This window comes from Nipponia nippon, unplaced genomic scaffold, assembly GCF_047370975.1.
Source record: "Nipponia nippon isolate SJK-2023a ecotype South Korea unplaced genomic scaffold, ASM4737097v1 scaffold_2, whole genome shotgun sequence".
NCBI lineage: Eukaryota > Metazoa > Chordata > Aves > Pelecaniformes > Threskiornithidae > Nipponia > Nipponia nippon.
The window spans coordinates 48476484-48495788 of record NW_028262336.1 but is presented as its reverse complement, the minus strand read 5'-3'; the positions used below and the strand labels follow the sequence as shown (position 1 = coordinate 48495788).

Genomic DNA, 19305 nt, shown 5'->3' with positions numbered 1-19305 from the left:
CTGCACCATGTTGGGTGTTTCTAGCTGGCATTCTACCTGGCTTTGTAGAAACACCCTGAGAGACAGACCCTGCCCTATGGGGGCACAGGCACCTCAGTATGTTGAGTAATTACGAAGAGTTGGTTTTGCAGGTTCATTTGCAAAAAATCCTGTTTGTTTCTCAAACTTACTTCATCTCCCACCACTGCTTCGTCCATTCCTGCTTAGTAATCTCACCCCTAAACACCATCCACCTCCACTTCTCCAGCATGTAAGTAAAAGGCATTGTTCCAACAATCGTTAGCGCTTGCTTGAGAAGAAAGTTGATTTCAGTTTCTGAAGAGAGAAGCAGTTAAGGTAATGGTTATGGTAGCAATTACTATCTGATTAGACAGCTAAAGTTGCTTCCTTTTACAGCTAATGCTTACATCTGGTTTGAATTACAGATTTCCACTAAGGAAAAAGTGGAAGGAAGAATACTACTGAAAAAAACATGAGAAAAGATCACTTAGGTATTGTATACAGTTTTGTCCCTCTTTCTTTTTCCTCTGCCTCTTAAATAACCTAGCTCTTTGGCATTTACATTTCATTATCCTCCACTGAAAACTTCCCCAGGCTCTGGGGAATTTTGAGCTGAAGACTTTAGTACATCTCCATCCTTGTAAGGTAATACTCAGAGAAGCCAGACAAACTGCATTATAATGAGGGCCTACCTACATTGTCCACTCAATATTCACTTAAGTTGGAGATGTAAATCTCAAGGTTTCAGTTTCATTTGAACTGATAAATACATACCTTGGTAAAGATATGTACAGATTCATGCAACAGAAATTTGAAAGACTATTGGAGGCTCCTCTAAATGAACTATGAAGATTTTGGGATGAGTTGTTCAGTACTGATGGCAATGAAGTGATAGCTATTTGTTTCTAAATTATGTAGCAGCATTATAAAGTAGTGATCCTTGCTTCACGATGTGATTTGGGAAAAAAATAGTATGGTAAGTTAGTGGGGTATGATTTTCAGAAGCCTCAGTTTACAGACACCACCTTCTGCTACAAAATAAGGCCTGCAAGTGTTTTCACTTAAATATATAATATTTATGCATTTATTTACCTTCATCCTCTTGGAATGTTGGCTCTAGGAGGTCAAGAGATTTCAAGTGCTGAGGAGTGGCTGCAGAAAGTGACATAATTTCACCTACTGCTTCATGGAAGCCCTCGTTGGCGCCACCTCTTAGCAGGTAGGGCTGCACAGAGTATGCCATGTCATACTCGATGTGGCCCATCTCATGGTGTGCGGTCAGGAAGTCATCCATGGTCACTTTGGTGCACATCTTGATCCTGCACACCAGAGCAAAGTGTTTGTGGTTAGAGAGACGGTGCCCCAGCCAGCTGCTGCCCGAGCCCTGCCTGCCGCAACTGTGGCGCAAAGCAGCCTCTAGAACTTGTGAATGCCCCTTGCAAAACTTGCGCGGCCACATCCTAGCATGGGGTGCCGTTCCTCCTGCAAGAGCGAAGCGTGGAGGGGAACTCGGCAAAGCTCTTTCAGCCACCTTGAAATTGTGCTGGAAGTAAGAGAAAATTGCTGTTTTGTGAGAAGCTGCTGCCCTCTGAAACTTGGTGATAAACTCACTGTGTTGGAGTGAGCACCCACTGCCAAACTTAGGTAGATAGTAGCGTAAAAAAACCCTGCGTGTCAGCGACTCCTGCTACTTCATGCTCATATATGTACTATCTAATAAAGGAATTTCTTCCAAATAGAGTTTCCTTTCACCTTCCCCAGACTGATGAGGTGTGAGGTGTGAGGCTGGCAGCTTTCACTAAGGCTCTGCTGGGGACAAGCCTCTTTCCCCGGGTAACTACAGGGACTGAAAGAGGGAACAGAATTTGCCACAAGAGATTTCATTGTGTGGGAACTTGCTGTCCCTCTCCTTTCCCAAATATGGAAGAGAGTGATGGATTTTCATGAAAATGGATATATATATCTGCTACAGCTAGATGGTGGGATCTCAGGAGGCTTTCACTTCACAGGGACCCTGTGCTATTGCTGCAGAACATGTAGGTGTCCACAAATCTCAGTGGTATCCACAAGCACCTGCATTTCTGCTTATTCCTTAAGCGCTAGAACATAGTCATTATTTCTCTAATTCATATAAATAATAGTCACTTCTCTGCTTAAATTTGAGAGTAGTCCTTAGGTCTTTGCAAAAAAAAGTTACACAGAAAGATTTACAATCCCATAAGATCCCTGCTCTCTTGTCTTCCTTTCCCCTCTTATCAGCCAGAAAAAAATAATAAATAAGGAAAAATTATGACTTAAACCAGCATGGTGCACCTTTAGTGAAAATATGAATGTTCTAGGAGATGGTATAAAAAGGGGCCGTAGCAATTGCAGTACCTGTAGTCATTTTTCCCCAGATCCCATGCCGTAGGATGGCAGACAACCTTCCTGTTGTCGGTCGGTTCTGTGAGCATGGAGTTATTCCAGAAGCCCTCAGTCATTGCATCGAGGCCAATGGAGGTGAAGAAGGCCTCAGCAGTTTTGAATATTTTTATTGCATCCCATTTCTGAAAGAGACAACGCCACCATTAACCACTGCTTCTGCATGGAGCCTATTCCCAATGGCTGGCTTAACGCAGGGCAGCTGACTTCATATTTATCCTCCAGCAACTTCCGATCAGCACCTGACTTACTGAGATTAAGATGGTAGTGTCTCCCTTCAGCACTTCTGTAAATTCTGCTGGGAACTGGAATTAAGTGTTTTCCCCGCAAACAAAATAGGTTTCTGTAGTCAGAGGTTCAGCAGATAGCACCTGACCCAGACCAGAGAAGCCCTCAATAAAATATTAGGTAGTGAAGATAAAAAAGCCATTCCTGTCCGTAGCATGTCAGATCTGGGATCTGATCCTTCAGCTACTTCAGTCAGGGACAACTCATTTGAGGGAGTGGAGCTGCACTCCCAGCAGATGAGCATGAGAGGAGATCTCGTCCAGAACCATAAAACCTGGCAAATGTAACTAGACGAGTTACTTATCAGATAGTACCTGCATGCTAATGTCTAGAATATTTTTGTCATTCAGCAGTTTTATTATTCTACGTAGCAGGAGCTCTGCATTTACTGGACTGAGTTTTCGCAGAGATTTAGGTGGCAGACAGCTCAGTTGGATGAGAATCCTAAACTGGGCACATCAACCAACAAGGATGAGTCCAGCCTTTGCCCCGAGGCTCTGTAAGTAACGCTTCTCTCCTCATGGTCGTACTTCAATATACACAAATTTATGACTACAAGGAGGTCAGTACTGTAAAACAGAAGTGAGATTAATGCAGACTTGTGCAAACTGCTTATGAATCAAATTTAGCTATTCCTTCTCTTGCCAGCATAGCATGTGCATGGAGTGCTCCCTATAAGAGAAAGGTAGATTTCAGGTGAATAATCACATTTCAGAAATCAAATTCCACCCATCACCTTTTATTTTATAAAAGGAGTGAAGCTTAGGCAAGACTACAGAGAGTTATCTTCACCCATGTTCTCGGTCTGGTACAGGTGCTGTCACGTCTGTTAGCACTACAGATCTCAAACACAGACCTTATGGTGTTATGCAGTTATCAAAAGATAACAGGCAGCATTGCAGTTTCCTAGCTGTATCCAAATAAACAAGACTGGCAAAAAAAACCCCTGCGATATACAAACTATTTGATTATGGTAATGGCTGGCAAAGGTCATATTTGATACCAGCCAACTCCATGACTCCTGAAATATTTATATGTACAAAATATATCTCTTAATGGATAGGTGTCTCTGAGGAAAATAGACTTGAAGCCAAGATTAAACCAGTCAAAGAGGGTGGAGAAGAAAGAGAGGAGAACAGCTAGGGGAAAAGGTACAGTGGAAGATGCATGAACACATTCAGGTGAAGAGGAATAAAGGATGCGGAAAGCAATGCTTTGCTGGCGCTGTGTCTGCCTTAGGGCAGCTATGGTTTTCTAGAGAGCAGCTTATATGTGGTGTATAATTTTTATACCATCTAGATTTGTTACATAATGCATATTGCATAAATGCATGTCTTACCTTTTCAACCATTGCAGAAGTGACATCAATGTTTGGTTTGGCTGGATAGGGAACAGTCAAGGCATACAGATTTGTCCAAAATCTACCCCACATATCACCTTCAAAAAAGAGAGAAACATAGAAATACTTTAAATAATTGATTATATATTGTTCAAAAGTGCCAGACAGTACTATAAATTGTGCAGTGTCATAAATAGGGACTCCTATACATCTGAACAGGTCTGATCCAGATGTGGAGGGGAGCAGTTCTGGGAAGTCATGCATAGGTCAAACTCAGATCAAAGATCCTTTTATTCCCCAAGATCAGCTGTTCTTGTACAGTACAGTCTTAGGACTGAGCACCTTCTTAAAGGTCTATTCAAAACCAAACATCCACGTTGTTAGTCCATGTGATTGATTGCCACTGACATGTTCATGTACATTACAGTTATGGCAGCTTGATGTTGCATGCTTTGAAAGCAAAAATTTATGAAACATGGGAGCTTAGGATAAGATTTAAAAGGAAAACCAAGTGTCTCTGAAACTCTCATTTCTAAGGAAGACAAGTGCTGCAGCGGGCAGGGAAATGTCCCAGCCCAGTGCTGGAGTTTTGAGCTGGGTGCTGCCAGCTCCGGCAAGGATGAGGACTTCTGCCTTCCCTACCTGCCTCTGCTGCTAAGCACCTGTGTCATCTCTGCCAGGGACTTCTCCATTTCTCCTCTCCCCTTCTCTTATCTGGAACCTGTTTGTTAATATCCTGATTAAACAGGCAGATTACTCTGTTCCCATGTGCCTTGAAGGTGACTGTCTTGTGTACAAAGTCAGGCTTGCGCGACACGGCCTCATTGACATACCCAGCAAGTGAGCCGGGAGACATCCCGTGGAGCTGATGAACTCGGGGCCGTAGACCTGCTCCAGCCGGTGCCTCACGTAGGCATGCAGCTGCTGATACAGAGGTTTTATCTAGAAGCAGAAGAGGAGAAGGAAAAAAATTATTTTCTCTTTGCTTTATGCCACTCATCCCTCCTAAACAGAGAACCTCGAAGGTGTCTCTGATGAAATTCTCCTGGCAGGTAAGTGCACCCCAGGGGCTCAAGCGCTGAGTCCAGATCCTAGCCCCAGACGTCCTGCTCAGGTACGAGGGAGGGAGCATTGCTAACTTCAGATGCAGAGTATCAAGGATGCCATCTATCTCATGGGAAACATACCTCCCCCCATGGGCCCTACCTGGATCTGCAGAGCTCCCTCTTTACCAGCCTTTGGCACAGTGCAGCCCAATGGGACCAAGCTGGTCCTAGAATGGCTGCAGAGGTAAAAACGTCATGTATGTCTCCCAATGTCTGTTAACCCCATGTAGATTGAGATTAGCAAATTCAGAGCAGGTTTCGTCTTCCTTCACAACATTGAGACGAGCCCACCATCACAAAACACAACCCTGTGGCCCAGGTGAGAGCTTTTTCCTGCCTCTACCTGCTCAAATGTCTTTTCCACATCTTCAATCAGCTGGTCACGGCTGTATTTGTATTCTTCTGGATAGTCTGCTTCATAATTTGCTCTCCAGTAATCTCCATAGTCAGAATATCCTGTAAAGCATGGATGCATCACATCAGGACACCACACATGGCACTGCTCAGGTCTGCAGGAGCAGTGCAGTGCCCTGCTGTTCCCATGCAGACCTGCAGCCTTTTTCCCCAAAGCAAAGCGGCAAAGAGCGAGATGCTCTGGGTCTAGGGGGGAGGAGAGTGCTCCGCCAAGGCTCTGTCCCATGAACGTGCAGGTTATCTGCTAATTAGGGTCATTCCAGCTGGAGATGGGGGTCAAAAGAAATCATCACTCCTGACTAAAGCTCCTGCAGCTATGAGGGAGGGCAGCCTCTGCTCAGGCTGGATACTAAGGGGTCCTCAAAGAAGGAATAAGATGGTGGACATTGAATATGGGCCCCCACCTCCAGCAACAAAACCACCAGGGCAGGTGTAGACACCAGCTCCCAATTCCACTAAGTCTTCCAGTCCACTGACCTCCATCAAGCCTGGAGTAGAAAAGGCTCATAGCTGAGGTCTCTTCCTCAGTGGTATGGAGGAAGGTCATAATAACCATTTCTTAATGTTTGGTTTTTTTCTGTCTAACTATTTGGACTATAATTTCTTATTCCTGGTGTCTAGCTCCAGCTTGACAATTTTCACAAAACAAGGAGTATAGGAAAGCAGGTGATACAGCTGCAGTTTGGCCAAGAGACAGATGATGCAGCTACTTCAGAAGCTATTTTAGAAGACTCCCCAAAGAAAATTAGCAGCCACCTGCCATTGTTCCTTGAAAAGACAGTTCCATATGATTTGTGTGGAGAACACTGACTTGAAGAACACTTCCATTAGTGCAAAATCCTTTTTAAGCACCTGGCTGCATCTGCTGGCCCAGGCCTACCAAATCTGATCATTCCAGTAAGGGCATAATGCTTAGAAATGTACCACTGCTTGTGGCTGGTGCAAGAAGGTCAAGGACTATGGAAAAGAGAAGACATTGCCAAGATTCAGGAGCACTTAGAAGTTGTTTAAATTGAGCGTGCTTGCCCACAAGTCACAAGCAGTGTGGTTCTGGGTAAGGCAGTATGTAACAAAGGGCACTGATACATGATGGCATTTGGGAAAGGTGCCAACAAAGACATCCCCCTTTTGTTCCAGGCTGGTGACAGACCTCTGATCTGGTCAATGGCACCTGTCTGCGTTGCTGCTCTCTTTGCGATGTGTACACCAAGAGCAAATTATGTGCAAAGCACTGCTCATCAGTGTGTAAAAAAGTATGGGTTTTGAATTCCTGTGGAAATTGTGCAAGACTGTGGTATGTTTGTTAATTTCTGGAAGCCAGAAAAAAGAAAAAAAATTGTGACTTACCATTAAGCTTTGCAACCTCATTTTTAAGTTCAACATACTCTTCATATAATCGTCTCATCATTCTGCCAACATCAGCTCTCCAGCCTTCCCAGGCCCACAGTCTCTCATGATAATCTGTGCTGTTAGCCATAATAATGTCCAGACCTGTCAGAACAAAAAAATAAGTACTAGGCCTTGAAAAAGCAGAATCTCTTTATTTTTCTTTTGCAGCAGGCAAATGAGCCAAAGTGAAAGAAATTTCATGAACTAAGAAGAAAACACTTTGTGTCTGATATACTGAAATATCCCATTATTTTATTGCATCCTTTTCTGATTTAAGGTTTTTCCCTTCTTCTCTTTAAAAGACAGAGAGCAGATCATGAGTCCCTTAAATGCTCTCTCTGCATTAGCTTCCCTTAAGTTGGTAGTGTTCTTGGGACTGGCCTCAACACAACGTTGAGTCCAACAAGACTTTGATGACAGGGGAAAAAAATAGATTTTCTGTAACGCAGGCAAACCCCAGGTGACAGGCAGGCTGTCACACAACCTGAGCAGCCCTCTCCAAATCTTGTCTACTACAAGTAGGAGACAGCGTGTCTCGTGGGCAGCAGGCCCACTGGAGGTCCCTGAACTGCAAGGTGCAATTAAATTATGACTAAGCTTTAGATAGCAGGATATATCTATTGAAACTACAGCCTGTTGTCTTGCAGTCAGGAGCCACCCCTGGGCTTTTTCTTTTTGAACCCTCAGTGTAAAGGACACGGTAGGGGCAGTGGTTAGTACCGTACCTGGCTCCAGCACCAAACACTCAGACGGTTTGTTGGGTTTACAGACGGTCCCGGTGCTGTAGATCGTACTCATTGTATTTAGCACGGTGCTCAGCTGCAAGTTAGATGCGAGATAGCCCATTAGAAACCCACTCTGTGCAAAATAACAGCCAATTATGCTAATTCCTTAAGAGCTCGATTCAACACTTCACCCACCATCTTAACATTTAAGCATAAGTTTAAGCTCAGTGGAGATTAATGAAAGAATTTGCCTAAATGCGTTACTGAACCAGGACCTAGCTGGAAAAGACAGATAATCTCCCAAATATGTGACGTAATCTACAGGTCCTTAATATCCAGTCAGAGCTCTGGATTTAATGAGCACAGACTGTCATGAGAGAGCCATCAATATACAGCAGCAATAAAACAATAAAGTTTAGCAATGTGCTTCCATAAGTGTGGACCCACCTGAACTTTCCACGTAGGTCGTGGTTTTGAATGGCAGCAAAAAGGGCCCCTTCTGCAGATGCTGCCAGGCTGACTGTTGCTTGTGGTTTTTAACATCACATCACACTGATTGCATACATCTGCTTATACTCCATTACAGAGAAGTTATGGCTCATGTCTTGGGTCAGCTGAAAGCCAGATGCATCTGAAATCATTCAGCTCTATCTCAGAAGCTGTGCTACATAGCTCTGTTTTTTAGGTTTTTTTATGTTTTCAGGTTTTCGTGCTTCAAGAAATACATGCACCACTTTTAGCTTTTCCTTTAGGACTATGTTATTTCTCATTTAAAGCTTTAAATCAGAACTATGTAGAGCTGTCAGTGGGAGGGGTAGTTAATGACTAGCGCTACCTTTATCTCTGTCAGCATTAAAATAAGTGGGCACCCAGGGAAATTTTTGTATCAGTAAAGAATATTTAAATATTCCTATGGAATCCCACCAAACTGTACAAAAAGTCACTTTTCAAGCCAGAATCAACAATTTCAGCCTCAAAGGCCATTTATCGAGGAAACTACAAGTGTCTAAACAGGGAGGATACTGAAGAAAATACCTCCTCAACAGAGACACAGCACTGCTGTGCTCCAAAATAAATATAAGTTTGTATGAACTGTCAGCATTCCCACCAAGGTAATCTGCCTTTCCAGAAACACATCTCATTTGGATCAGACAGGAGATCAGCCAGTCCACTGCTTTTCTTGCACAGTGGTTAACGCTGGTGATCTTTGCAGAAAAATCTCAGGATCCTTCTGTAATCAGGACTGTGGGATCCCCTGACTCAGTGCTATGTTTCAATTTGATCTCCAGCAAAAGAAAACTAATTTAACCGTCTAGTGTTTTGTTATAAATCCCTTTTGAATCTGCATAGCTGCTCACTCCAATTCTTCATATAGTCGTTACCCGTATACATGCTTTTTACATGAACTTGTTAGTGGAAATGTCAAATCTCATTATGGATCCTGATAAATCTTACTGGCCTTCAGCAGCTTTCTGTGGAAGGAGGTGACCAACCCTCCCCAATTTCAGGCATCCCAAGGTGCCCGCTGCATAGAAACATCTTTTTCACAGTTTGATAATACAACGTGTGCAGAGAAAGACAGACTTCCTCCACCTTCAACTTTTTGACTCATTGAATGTCCTTTCACCTGTCTCTTTCTGCTCACTGCCCTAGGTCTGGACTTCGCCAAGCACTTACAGCAGCTCCTCTTTTCCTCTTATAACTAATCCGGCCATTTGTGCAAGGACAACTCTGAGGCGTGTGTGTGTGTTTGAAATTCGTTGCATGGATTACATGGCAAAACTGCTGATTTGAATGGGAACTGGCTTCCTAAGCCAAACCACCCCTCCAGTCCTGTACCACTATGAGCACCTTGTACAGGTACACTCTCCATACCGATGCTGGGAGACAGCATCACCCCAAGACAAGCAGGGTGGTGACGGCACCATGCCCTCGCTCAGGGGTGCTGTGGGAGGCAGCTCAACTCACCCGACAAAAATGAGCTACATTCAACAACTTACTCTGCTATATTTTTCTGGTGACAGCACAGATGATCCTCTGTCCTGGAGAGCCTGGATCTGGAGCCTGGTGAGAGCATCCTGGATGCTGGCTAACGGGAAGTTGCTGGCATTCCTGGAAGCCTCGTCGTAAAACGCGGACCACTTGGCATCTGCCTCGTTCTGAAAGGGGTTCACACAAACCCTGAATTACTCTGCCAAAAGAGTGCAGCAGCCTGATGTACTCAATGGGCAAAAATATTACTTCTGGGGAGAACTTCATTTGTGGAGACCACCTGTGGATGATTGTGGGTTGAGCACTTGCAATGTGCAGCGAAATGGCTGGAGAACTTTTTGGCTTTGTTTTATTTGCACATCCAGATAACCATTTTTCTTTGGAAACAGCAAAAAGCAGGACTGTCTCTTCACACTGTGCTTGTTATAATTGATCCAGCGTCACCTAGCTGTGTTCCCTGCTACTCTAAATCACCACGTATTCTTCCCTTAGTGCTTTCCTTCACCCACCTGTGCCTTACAGAAACCAGATACAAGCCAGGGCACAAGAATTCTGTGACCCAGATGTCATTCCCCATTTCTGCTTCAGTAGCAGTGACCGACAGCAGCCAAGATCACTTTCTCCTGAAGTTTTGGTAAATAGAAGATTGTAGGAGGCACTGAACAGGTGCCTAAATTGGGCATGCAAGACCTCAATGTTTTGCATGAGATTGCTTTTACCACTGTTGCAATTACATACCATGACACATGAAACTGCCAAATTTCAGTAGCACCATAATAACACTATTTAGATTTGGGACTGTCTTATTCTTATTCACCTTTTTTTAATGTGTTTGTACATAGTTTAGCACATCAGCACCCATCCCAAATGGCAACAAGAACAGTACTAATTAACCTGGGTCCTCGGGATAGTTTAATTAATTGTGCTCATGCCAGAGCTGCCCAGGCTGTGAGGAGGGCACCTGTAATGCCCATCCCTCCCTGCTGAGGCATCAGGAAACACAAACGTCATGTTATGCCTGAAGAACTCCTTCAGGCACACTTCACCCTTGTGCGAGGCCAACGCTTTCTCCAGGCCTGTGCCCAGGTTGCCCAGCCCCATGCGTGATGGACCCACTGTACCTTGCTTTAGGCACTGGCAGAGAGAGGCGGTGGCAGACGTAAGCCCCTGGCAGCCCCATCCCGGTGTCTCCCCCTTCCCATGCAGCCCCTCTGTGGGAGGGTGTCACCAGGAGGCTTTCCAAACTCTCCCCTTCACTGGAGCAGAGCAAACACCCCTGCCGCTGATCAGCAGCCTGCAAAGCTCAGTGGGCAAGAGCTTGATAAACACCCAGAGGAAAGATTATCACTGTGTAAATCTGTTTCTGAACTCTTTGTCCTGAGCAGGGACGGAGAGGTGCCTTAGGAGCAGCGGGGCAGAAGAGGGGGCTCTTTGGCTACAAAAGGTGGGGGAAAGAAGTTAGCTTACTGTCTGATTTTTCCCCAACTAGAGGAACCGGTTGATAAGTCAGAGGAATAGGTATGGGGTTTGTGGCTCAATTTACAAGGAAAATGGATGGGAAGGAGTCAGAAGGGACAGTATTCATTAACTCTGCTCCTCCAGCAGAAAGGGAGGAGGGGAAGCAGTGGGTTTATTACTAGCGCTACTGAAGAGATCAAGTGAGAGAAAATGTTCTCTCTGAGCACTGGACTAATTGGTTCTTATTGCTAGTATCTCCTCATGTATTTTATTATCTTCCCATTAATGCTGAAAGTACTGTATGGGGCTTTCATTTTACATGTCTGGAAACGTTACAGTTTAGGTACCTGGTGCCTCGGAAAACATTCCAGATTGACAATGATTAGTCATTAGGATTTCTTCCAGCAACCAGTCTCCTTGCTTTAATTAAGAAATACGGTAATTAAACCATGTTTTAATTAAGCTGTAAGACCACAAAGTGGAAGACTTAAACCATTATACAAAAGTAGATGTAGGATGTTCAGCTTCATTTTTATGCTCTGAATTGTTTTCCTCTAAAGCTTGAGTTAACTTTGAAATACACACAGCTACAAAATTCAAGGTGGTTTTGTTCATTTTGAAAAGCTCCAAGGTTACGAGATGCTAGGCTGAGGCATGGCGGTATCGGTAATCAGCCAGATCATGGCTGACTGCTCTTGATGAACATGACACTTGCCTAGAGACCCCGTTGGCTGGGACAGATAGAAGTTGGTGCTGAGAAGCAGGGAGAACTGTGCTGCAAAATAGCATAAGTACAAATGCTGTGGTCCTTCCTGCAGATAGAAATTGACTTTCAAACCAATGTACTAGACCATTATACTACGAACTCCACTGCTGGCACTTGGAAATCCATGATCTCACTTCATTTTTCCAAGTTAAATACCTCCAGGCAGTCTACCAAGGGCCCTGACTATGAGAAGAGTGATGGGGGGGTGGGGGGGTGGGGAAGGTTCCCCACTGGGTAAAGGGTGTGGACCACTATATGAAACCATCAGCAAGCATTTCATAGACTTCCAACATTCAGAAAATGTTTGCACATTCAGTGAGAAGTAAAACAAATTCAGCAACAGAGAAGACAGAGTGTTGTCTGTGTCAGTAAAAAGCCCAGTGTTAGTTCACTTTTGCAAAAAGTGGGAGACCTGAGCTCACATGGGCACAAGATTCGAATCCCGTTCCCTCACGCCGCAGGGCAGCACCTAGGCTGGGCCCTGGGAGAAGACCATGCCCTCTGGGCTGTGCCCTCTCCAAGAGGAAAGGGGCTCCACACAGAAACGCCACGCAGAGAGGCACTGGTGGTGGTGGACCCCAAGCAGACAGAAGGCGGCGTCTCTCTCCATACAGCTCGGATTTTGGGGCTGAACATGCAGTGCTCCCTCGCCTTTTCCCTCCGCTCACCAGAGTGACTTGAGGTGATGGCTAGGGACAAGTCCAGCCTCCAGCCATCCCTGTGCAGTGCGAGGGCAGCCCCGGCACCAGCCCTAGGCTGTAGAGGCTGGTAGTGGCCCGGGCACCTCCAGTGAGGCATTGCTACTTTAAAGCAAGCCCCTCTACCCTCCTGAAACTAAACCACAGCTACCAAAGAAGTAGCACTCCAATTTCAGCCAGCCTCAGTGGAACCAAAACAAACTAGAAAGTAGCTGTCAGATTCCTAAAACCCACAGGACGGAGCACTTACCATTTTCCTGGCAGTTTCCTCGGTGATGTTCGTGTTGTAGTCCCATGAGGCAAGAGAGCTCTCATAGCTGATATTTTCTGCCCTCCTGTTAAACTCTTCTAGAAACATTTGGGCTTGTTGTGTGACATCCTGAGGGGTCACAACAGCGCTCAGACCACAGAGAAGCCAGAGGTGGACCAACATATTCGTGTCCGGGCTGAGAACGTCCCAACGCAGTAGGTTTCCTCAGGTAAGCTTCTCTGTCAGGCTCTGTCTCATCAGCCTTCAAGCATGGCTAGTGTGAAGAAAAAAGGGTGAATCCAATTTCCTTGGCCTTTTATAGGTTTTATCCATTGCAAGAGAGAAAGGAAAAAGTTTTTATAAGAAGTCAAATAAACAAAAGTCAATGATTAACTTTGGAAAAACATAATTCCTCCTGCCATTTTATGGCCTTCTTATAAAAGGCTTTTACTTTTGGTTAATGTTTCCCAAATGTGCTGTCAATGATACAGCTGGTCACTTTATCTATAGCCTGCCCGTGTCTTTGGTAGCTCAGAATCTGTGAATCCTTTAACAGGTTGGTGATAAGCTGTAAAAATATTTAGAAACTTCACTGAAACACCAAGCCATGAACCTTAACTCGAAGGCAGGAAGAAACCTCAGTTAGCCTGACATAGGGTACCTGGTTGGGTGTTTAGGCCCATGTTTTAAAAGGCTTTGCAAAATCCAAATGATTTGGAGAATATACCTCATTTTTAAAGCAACTGGTGCCTAGAAAACCAGATTTTTAAACGTGTTCACTGAACTATCAAAAAGTAGCAAGAGACTTTGTGGGATCACAGCATCTCGTGTAGAGACCTAATCTGAACTATAAATCAACTGGATTTAAGTACTAAGGTGACTAAGACTACTAAGATTACTCCAGTTTAATATCTAAATATCTTTGCTAATCTAGCTAGGAACCTAGCACTTACTGCAAATCAATGGGAAAATCAATGCATGAATTAGTTCTAGAAATGCAGCTTGGGTTGAGTGTTATCGATCAGACAATACCTTAGCACTTTTAAAATTAGCCTATTTCTGCTCAGGATCACTTGGTTGGTTTTGTTTTGGGTTTGTTTCTTTCTTTCTTGGGGGTGCGGCATGCTTTTTGAGACGCAACTCTGCAGCTACATCCAAGGGGTTGGTTTCCAGTTCCCAGCAGAGCTTCTCCAAAACCACTATGAGTCTGTCTACATGGCGGCAGCAGCAATCAGACCCTTCATTGCCAAACCGCAAGAAAGGAGCTCCAGCCATCCCATCTGCGATGGGCTGAACACAGCACGGCCTCACCAGGGCCACCAGCAACAGGGGTCCCCAGCAAGCAAAGCCAGGAACCAGGGACCTTGAGGGAAGCACCTTCCTTCAATATCTTCTGATACCCATGTCCTGTGGACCAGGGACAAGTGATCTCTGTCATCCATATGCAATCCTCTAGCAGTCTTTTTTTTCCAGGGAAAGCCAACAACATTCACTCAACCCTTTCCCAGAAGTCACTTACCCTAAATTGCATGTTACTATTCAAGCCATCCAGACTTGCCACATTTTGTGCTTCCTCAGCGATGGTGTCCGCATCTGATCATAACCGAAACCTTATCAATGATCAGTAGTAGCACAATCACTGTCTGGATCTTACCTGCTGTACCTTGCTGACACACACCTTCTTTCTGGCAACATTAACTCATATTCCAGTTGTGACCTTTCTGGTAGCACTGCTACCTGCTCAGCCGTTCCCCTTTTTGTCTCTGTACATCTGGTTCTAGGGTGGCACTAATTCATGAATTTTGAATTTGTCTGTGCTGAAGTCCATCACATTGATTTCAGACCATTTTTCCAATCTTTTATGATCATTTGGAATTCTAATCCTTCAAAGGACTCCCAGCTTGGCAATGCCCAAGAACCTATTAATAGATAGGTTTTCTCTTCCCACATCCAGATCATATGGGATACAGCAAGGCCCAGGAGACCTATTGCTTAAAATGGTTCCTCTTGTTGACTGAGAACCATGGAGCTTGTTTTTTAAGTAATTACGCGCCTTTCATGATTCTTGTTAGCTCATCATTCCTTAATTTGCCAGTGAGACTGTCACGTGGTGAAATGTTGAAAGGTCTTTGCGGTGGTGTTTCATCTGTTGTCTGTCAGAGCAGAGAATTATGACTATTATTGCCTTGATATGATTTCTCCTCCTCCAGTAGAGAACAGGGACTGTGTTGACTATTTCCTTCAACTCTTTTATTTTCTCTTCTATGCTGGTAAGTTAACTGCAAAATCACTGGAACCAGTACTTTTTAGGGTACTAAAACAGAGCTGGCTGATCCAAAATTCCCTTTTTACATGCAGGTGTTATTTTTTCCTGCTTTACAATGCTTTGGTGCCTTCCTCAGGGACAGTCCTGATGGCTGTCGTCTCCCTGCCGTAGTGCAGGAGTCACCTGTGCTCCTTGCTCCAGCCTGCGGCTGCCACCTGCCCATGCACAGCCCTGAAACCCTGAGGGGTGCCTGCATGAACCAGGGGCCCCCAAGCAGTGGGATACTTGGGGGATACCTGGAGGGGTGAGAAGGGTGTCACCTCGTTTTGTATAGCGAGTGCATCTGCACCTGCATTTAAGTGTGTGTGCAAGCATTGTGGTGAGCTGAAAATGTAGCAGGGAGAGTCACACTGAATTATGCTGCAAATTTCCAGCCTTATTTCTAAGTTCTTTTCTATTGCATACCTAAATGCAGTATTTGATATTATATCTGAAGAGTAATAAAAGAATTACACTGCATCTTTCTTGCCATTGCCTTAACACAAGAGAAAATACTTTAAGCTGTGAGATGAATTAGCACAAAATTATGTTTTGAAAAACAGCACATCATACTTTCATGGATGGATTTGCTCTCGTTGAGCAGACACATGGGAGCCCACTGGATACAGACTTGTTTGTGTCAGCCTTACTACCACGGCAGGCTTTCTGCAGGACGGCCGTGCACCAAGCTGGGAGTGATTTGTGTAGCCTGAGATGGTGACGGCAGGTCTACAGGGAGAGGATGCCATCCATTCTTGGATGAGCTGGGAGCATTTCTTGGGGTGGACCTTCAGGCTGGTCTGGAAAGCTGGCAAGAGCATGGAGACAGTTTGTGCCACAGCAAAAAGGAACCAGCAAACAACTGAGAAAGGGAAGCGCCTCAAGCCTTTTCAGGAAATCCAAACCTCCAGCAAGGGCAGCGAGGCAGCAGCCATTGGGTTTGGGTGACAGGAGAAGAGCAACTGAGAGTTAAAATCTGGTCTCAGTCAAATACGTTGTATGCGATGGCAGCCAGCCTGCTTGGCTCAGAGCAAAGACAACTATGTCAGTTTGCCACCGTTACAGTACAAAGGCTGCGGGTAACCTGACATGATAACACAGGCTCGTTCTCCAGTGCCAGCCCTCCCCTCCACCCCTCAGGTCTGCAGCAGGAGCTGTGGCTCCCAGCTCCTACCTGATACTCCCAGTCCGGTAGTCCCCAGGGTCCGAGTTGTCTGACATCTGCTTAAATAGCTGCCCACTAATGTTCTTCTGTACCCTGGCTCTGTTAGAGCAGTTTTCTGCCTCATCACTCATGTTGTTGGCTGAGCTGTGCTATGAAACTAGGACTGCAATAACAGAGAATTGCATTTAGGGCATGCTTCAATAAGAAACCACTGTGTTGCGTATGGGGCACCACACACCCTTAAAATTGCTCCAAATACCATTGTCAGGCCATTTTTCCAGGCAGGAGCACTGCTTACACTCTCTGCTGCACTTTGTCATTCTGCCTAGTGCATAGAAGACCGACATAAGCATTGCTCGGTGACCGATTTGCAAAGGGGTTCTGAAAGGCTGTGGCTGCACAGCGCCGGGGCTGCCTGGCCTGGAGCATCCCCAGGGACGACAAGCTGCCATAGGACAGCCACCTCACCGCCTGCACAGGGCTGCGCCTGCCCCACTCTCTGCCACTCTTCTGCCATTTGCCAAAAAGCGGCTCACATCGGTTAAATACCTGGCAAATCCTTGCTCTGAGGACTCCCCGCAAAGTGGCTTTGTGGAGGCAGCAGACGGCCTGGGGGTGGCTTCAGCCCCTCTGCACATCGCTCTGATACAGCAGACGTGCTTGGAGAGGGGCCGCACTGCCGCAGCCGCACCTGGGCATCACTGGGGGGCAATCCCAGATCCTCTCCCTCTTACTCTGCTTCAGACTGGAGGCTGGGTAAACAGTCCTTTTAATCCCCCGAGCTGCCCTTCTCCCACATGACTAACTTTTCTGCATGCGTGACATCTGCCGTTTCTTGGATGAAAGCCCTCCCTGGCTCACCAGCTGCCCTCAGACCACGCGACGGGGGTTCTCCCCACGCTGGCAGCCCCCCTACAAGAAGGTGCTTTCATGAGATCCTCCTGTCACCTCTCTAGGTGGGGAGCAGAGCTGCGCGGCAGTGAGGAGGATGGACAACTCTGCTCCTCTGCAGGCAGGCGGCAGGCACAGCCCATCCTGCCCGACCTCTGAGCCATCTGGGACCGGCTCCCGCGCAAAAGGCACCTACCAGCAGCCAGCCTCGGCTCGAGCATCAGCAGTTTGGGCTTAGCTGGCTCTTCCTCTGCAGAAACGTCCAGTGCATTGGATGATGAATCCGTATCCCTCCATAACCTCCTGTCCCAAGACAGGCTGCTTCACTCCCTGGATTTCAGACCTAAAGAGAAGCTGTCACCTCTGCCCCACTCCTTCACGCTCCAAGGGAGGCACAGGCTGGCGGCTGTTCCCCAGGGCAAAGCGTGCTCAGCATCGCCAAGGAGGCAAGTGCCCCATGGGCAGGGGCAAGTCCCAGATCTGAAGACAACATCAGGAGCTGTGTAAAGATGCTGTCAGTGCCCAAAGCATCAGGAAACCAAAGCTGTTTTGCAAGGTTTAGGGGAAAGCATTGAAGCTGAATGATTTTCAGGAAGGCAGATGAGTGTACATATCGGCAGGTTAAATTACGATATTATAATGTGTCATAGTTTGTATTGCTGAAGGCCGCAGTCAAAATCAAGGCCATAGGTTAAGGAAACAGAGGAGAGGGAACCATTCAGGGGCACAATATTCTGTATTCCTTACACCCTGTCCATTACAAAATGTCACCTTGCCTCACCACTGAAGGCAAGGGTATTGATCCTGTGAAACACAGCTTTTCATCTAGGCAACCTGTGTTTCTCCTTTCAGTTTTACTAAGGCAGGAATGAGTGGTCCCAGTTCATTTTACAGTGACCATGTGTCCACACATCAGCATCTACAATGTCATTTAGATACAGTATCATACAGAACGTTAGTCCAAAGTCTAAAATTCCTGTTGATCTACAACACAAGCTACACACTGTAATTTGTAGCAATTAGAATCTAAATGATAGGAGAGCAGCAGAAGCAGATAGAGAGATAGTGCCAGAACACTCTCACCATTTATCAAAAATTAAATGTTTTCTATTTAGCCATTGCTGTAGCTAATAAGATGCTTTGACAGCTTCAGATTGCCACCTCTAAGGGAAAGGGAAACCCAGGAGGAAGGAAGAGGACAGACTAGCGAACTTTTCTTTTTGATCTTAAGTCAAATTCAGTTCCTCCTGAAGCTGCTGACTTTACTGAGAACAAAGGTAAACCCGTGCTATATATGTGGAATTCCTCCGCACCATTTTGTCTTGGGCAGAAATGCAAACATCAATCCAGCCACAGAATATCCAGTTAAAACGCAAATGCATTATGCTAAGTGCATCCACAGTGCTTAATGTATTCACAAAACTGAATATACTGACACATTTGTGCTGGCAAGTGCGTATCACCCATCACTGTCAACATACTTTAGCTCTATGTGATTTGAAAACTAGCAAGTTCGGTCTGACAAATTAGGCATATCTAACAGTGCAAATTTTTCATTAGCAATTGTCCAGTAGCGTAGGAAGCTGCGGTGTCACTCCGTTGCACACATCCCTTCTTGCACATACACAAAGGAAACAAAAACCATGAGAGGCCAGAAGGAACTGCTCATAGAAAACCAAGCACAAACTGCTCATTGCTAATGGCTTGCGGACAGTTGGTCAATGTATTTTCCGCAAAGACTTGGCACGTTTAAAACAGCTTATTTCATGAGCCACAGGTTACTGCACTGATGAAGTGACCAAATTTCTGAGGGCATCTGAGCCATGTTTTTAAGAGTATCTAGAAACATAGACTCCCACTTTTCACTGAGAGTTATTTTAAGTCTTTGTTGCACTTCTGGCCTAAGCTTTAAAGTAATTTCTTTTGTTTTCTCACATGTGGGAGGTTACACATGAAAAAATCTTTCTGTCAAGATGTGATAATGCTCCTTGCTTGGTCAAAAGTCACGCCCCATTCTTGGAACCAAATTATCAAACCAGAAGCTCTTGTGCTAATGCTGTGATTTGTATTAATTTGGGAATTATTTCATTCTCACTGT

The 19305-nt window shown here is 45.4% G+C and overlaps 1 protein-coding gene across 5 annotated transcripts in view; it reads right to left on the bottom strand.

Annotated features, from left to right (window-relative positions):
• Positions 1–13150, bottom strand: part of ACE2 (angiotensin converting enzyme 2) — a 29459-nt gene extending 16309 nt beyond the window's left edge. For 4 of the 5 annotated variants that reach the window (XM_087757292.1, XM_087757293.1, XM_087757290.1 and 1 more), the window contains exons 1-10: positions 12847–13150; positions 9683–9841; positions 7683–7776; positions 6916–7059; positions 5498–5610; positions 4882–4990; positions 4049–4146; positions 2377–2546; positions 1093–1319; positions 171–315 (exon numbers count right to left, since the gene is read on the bottom strand). In XM_087757292.1, coding sequence (XP_087613418.1) covers positions 171–315; positions 1093–1319; positions 2377–2546; positions 4049–4146; positions 4882–4990; positions 5498–5610; positions 6916–7059; positions 7683–7776; positions 9683–9841; positions 12847–13029 — 1442 coding nt within the window. In that variant the 5' untranslated portion in view covers positions 13030–13150. Of the gene's footprint in view, positions 1–170; positions 316–1092; positions 1320–2376; positions 2547–4048; positions 4147–4881; positions 4991–5497; positions 5611–6915; positions 7060–7682; positions 7777–8129; positions 8191–9682; positions 9842–12846 lie in introns of those variants that run through there. The other variant, XM_087757294.1, reaches the window with a different exon arrangement.
• Positions 13151–19305: the final 6155 nt, after the last annotated feature.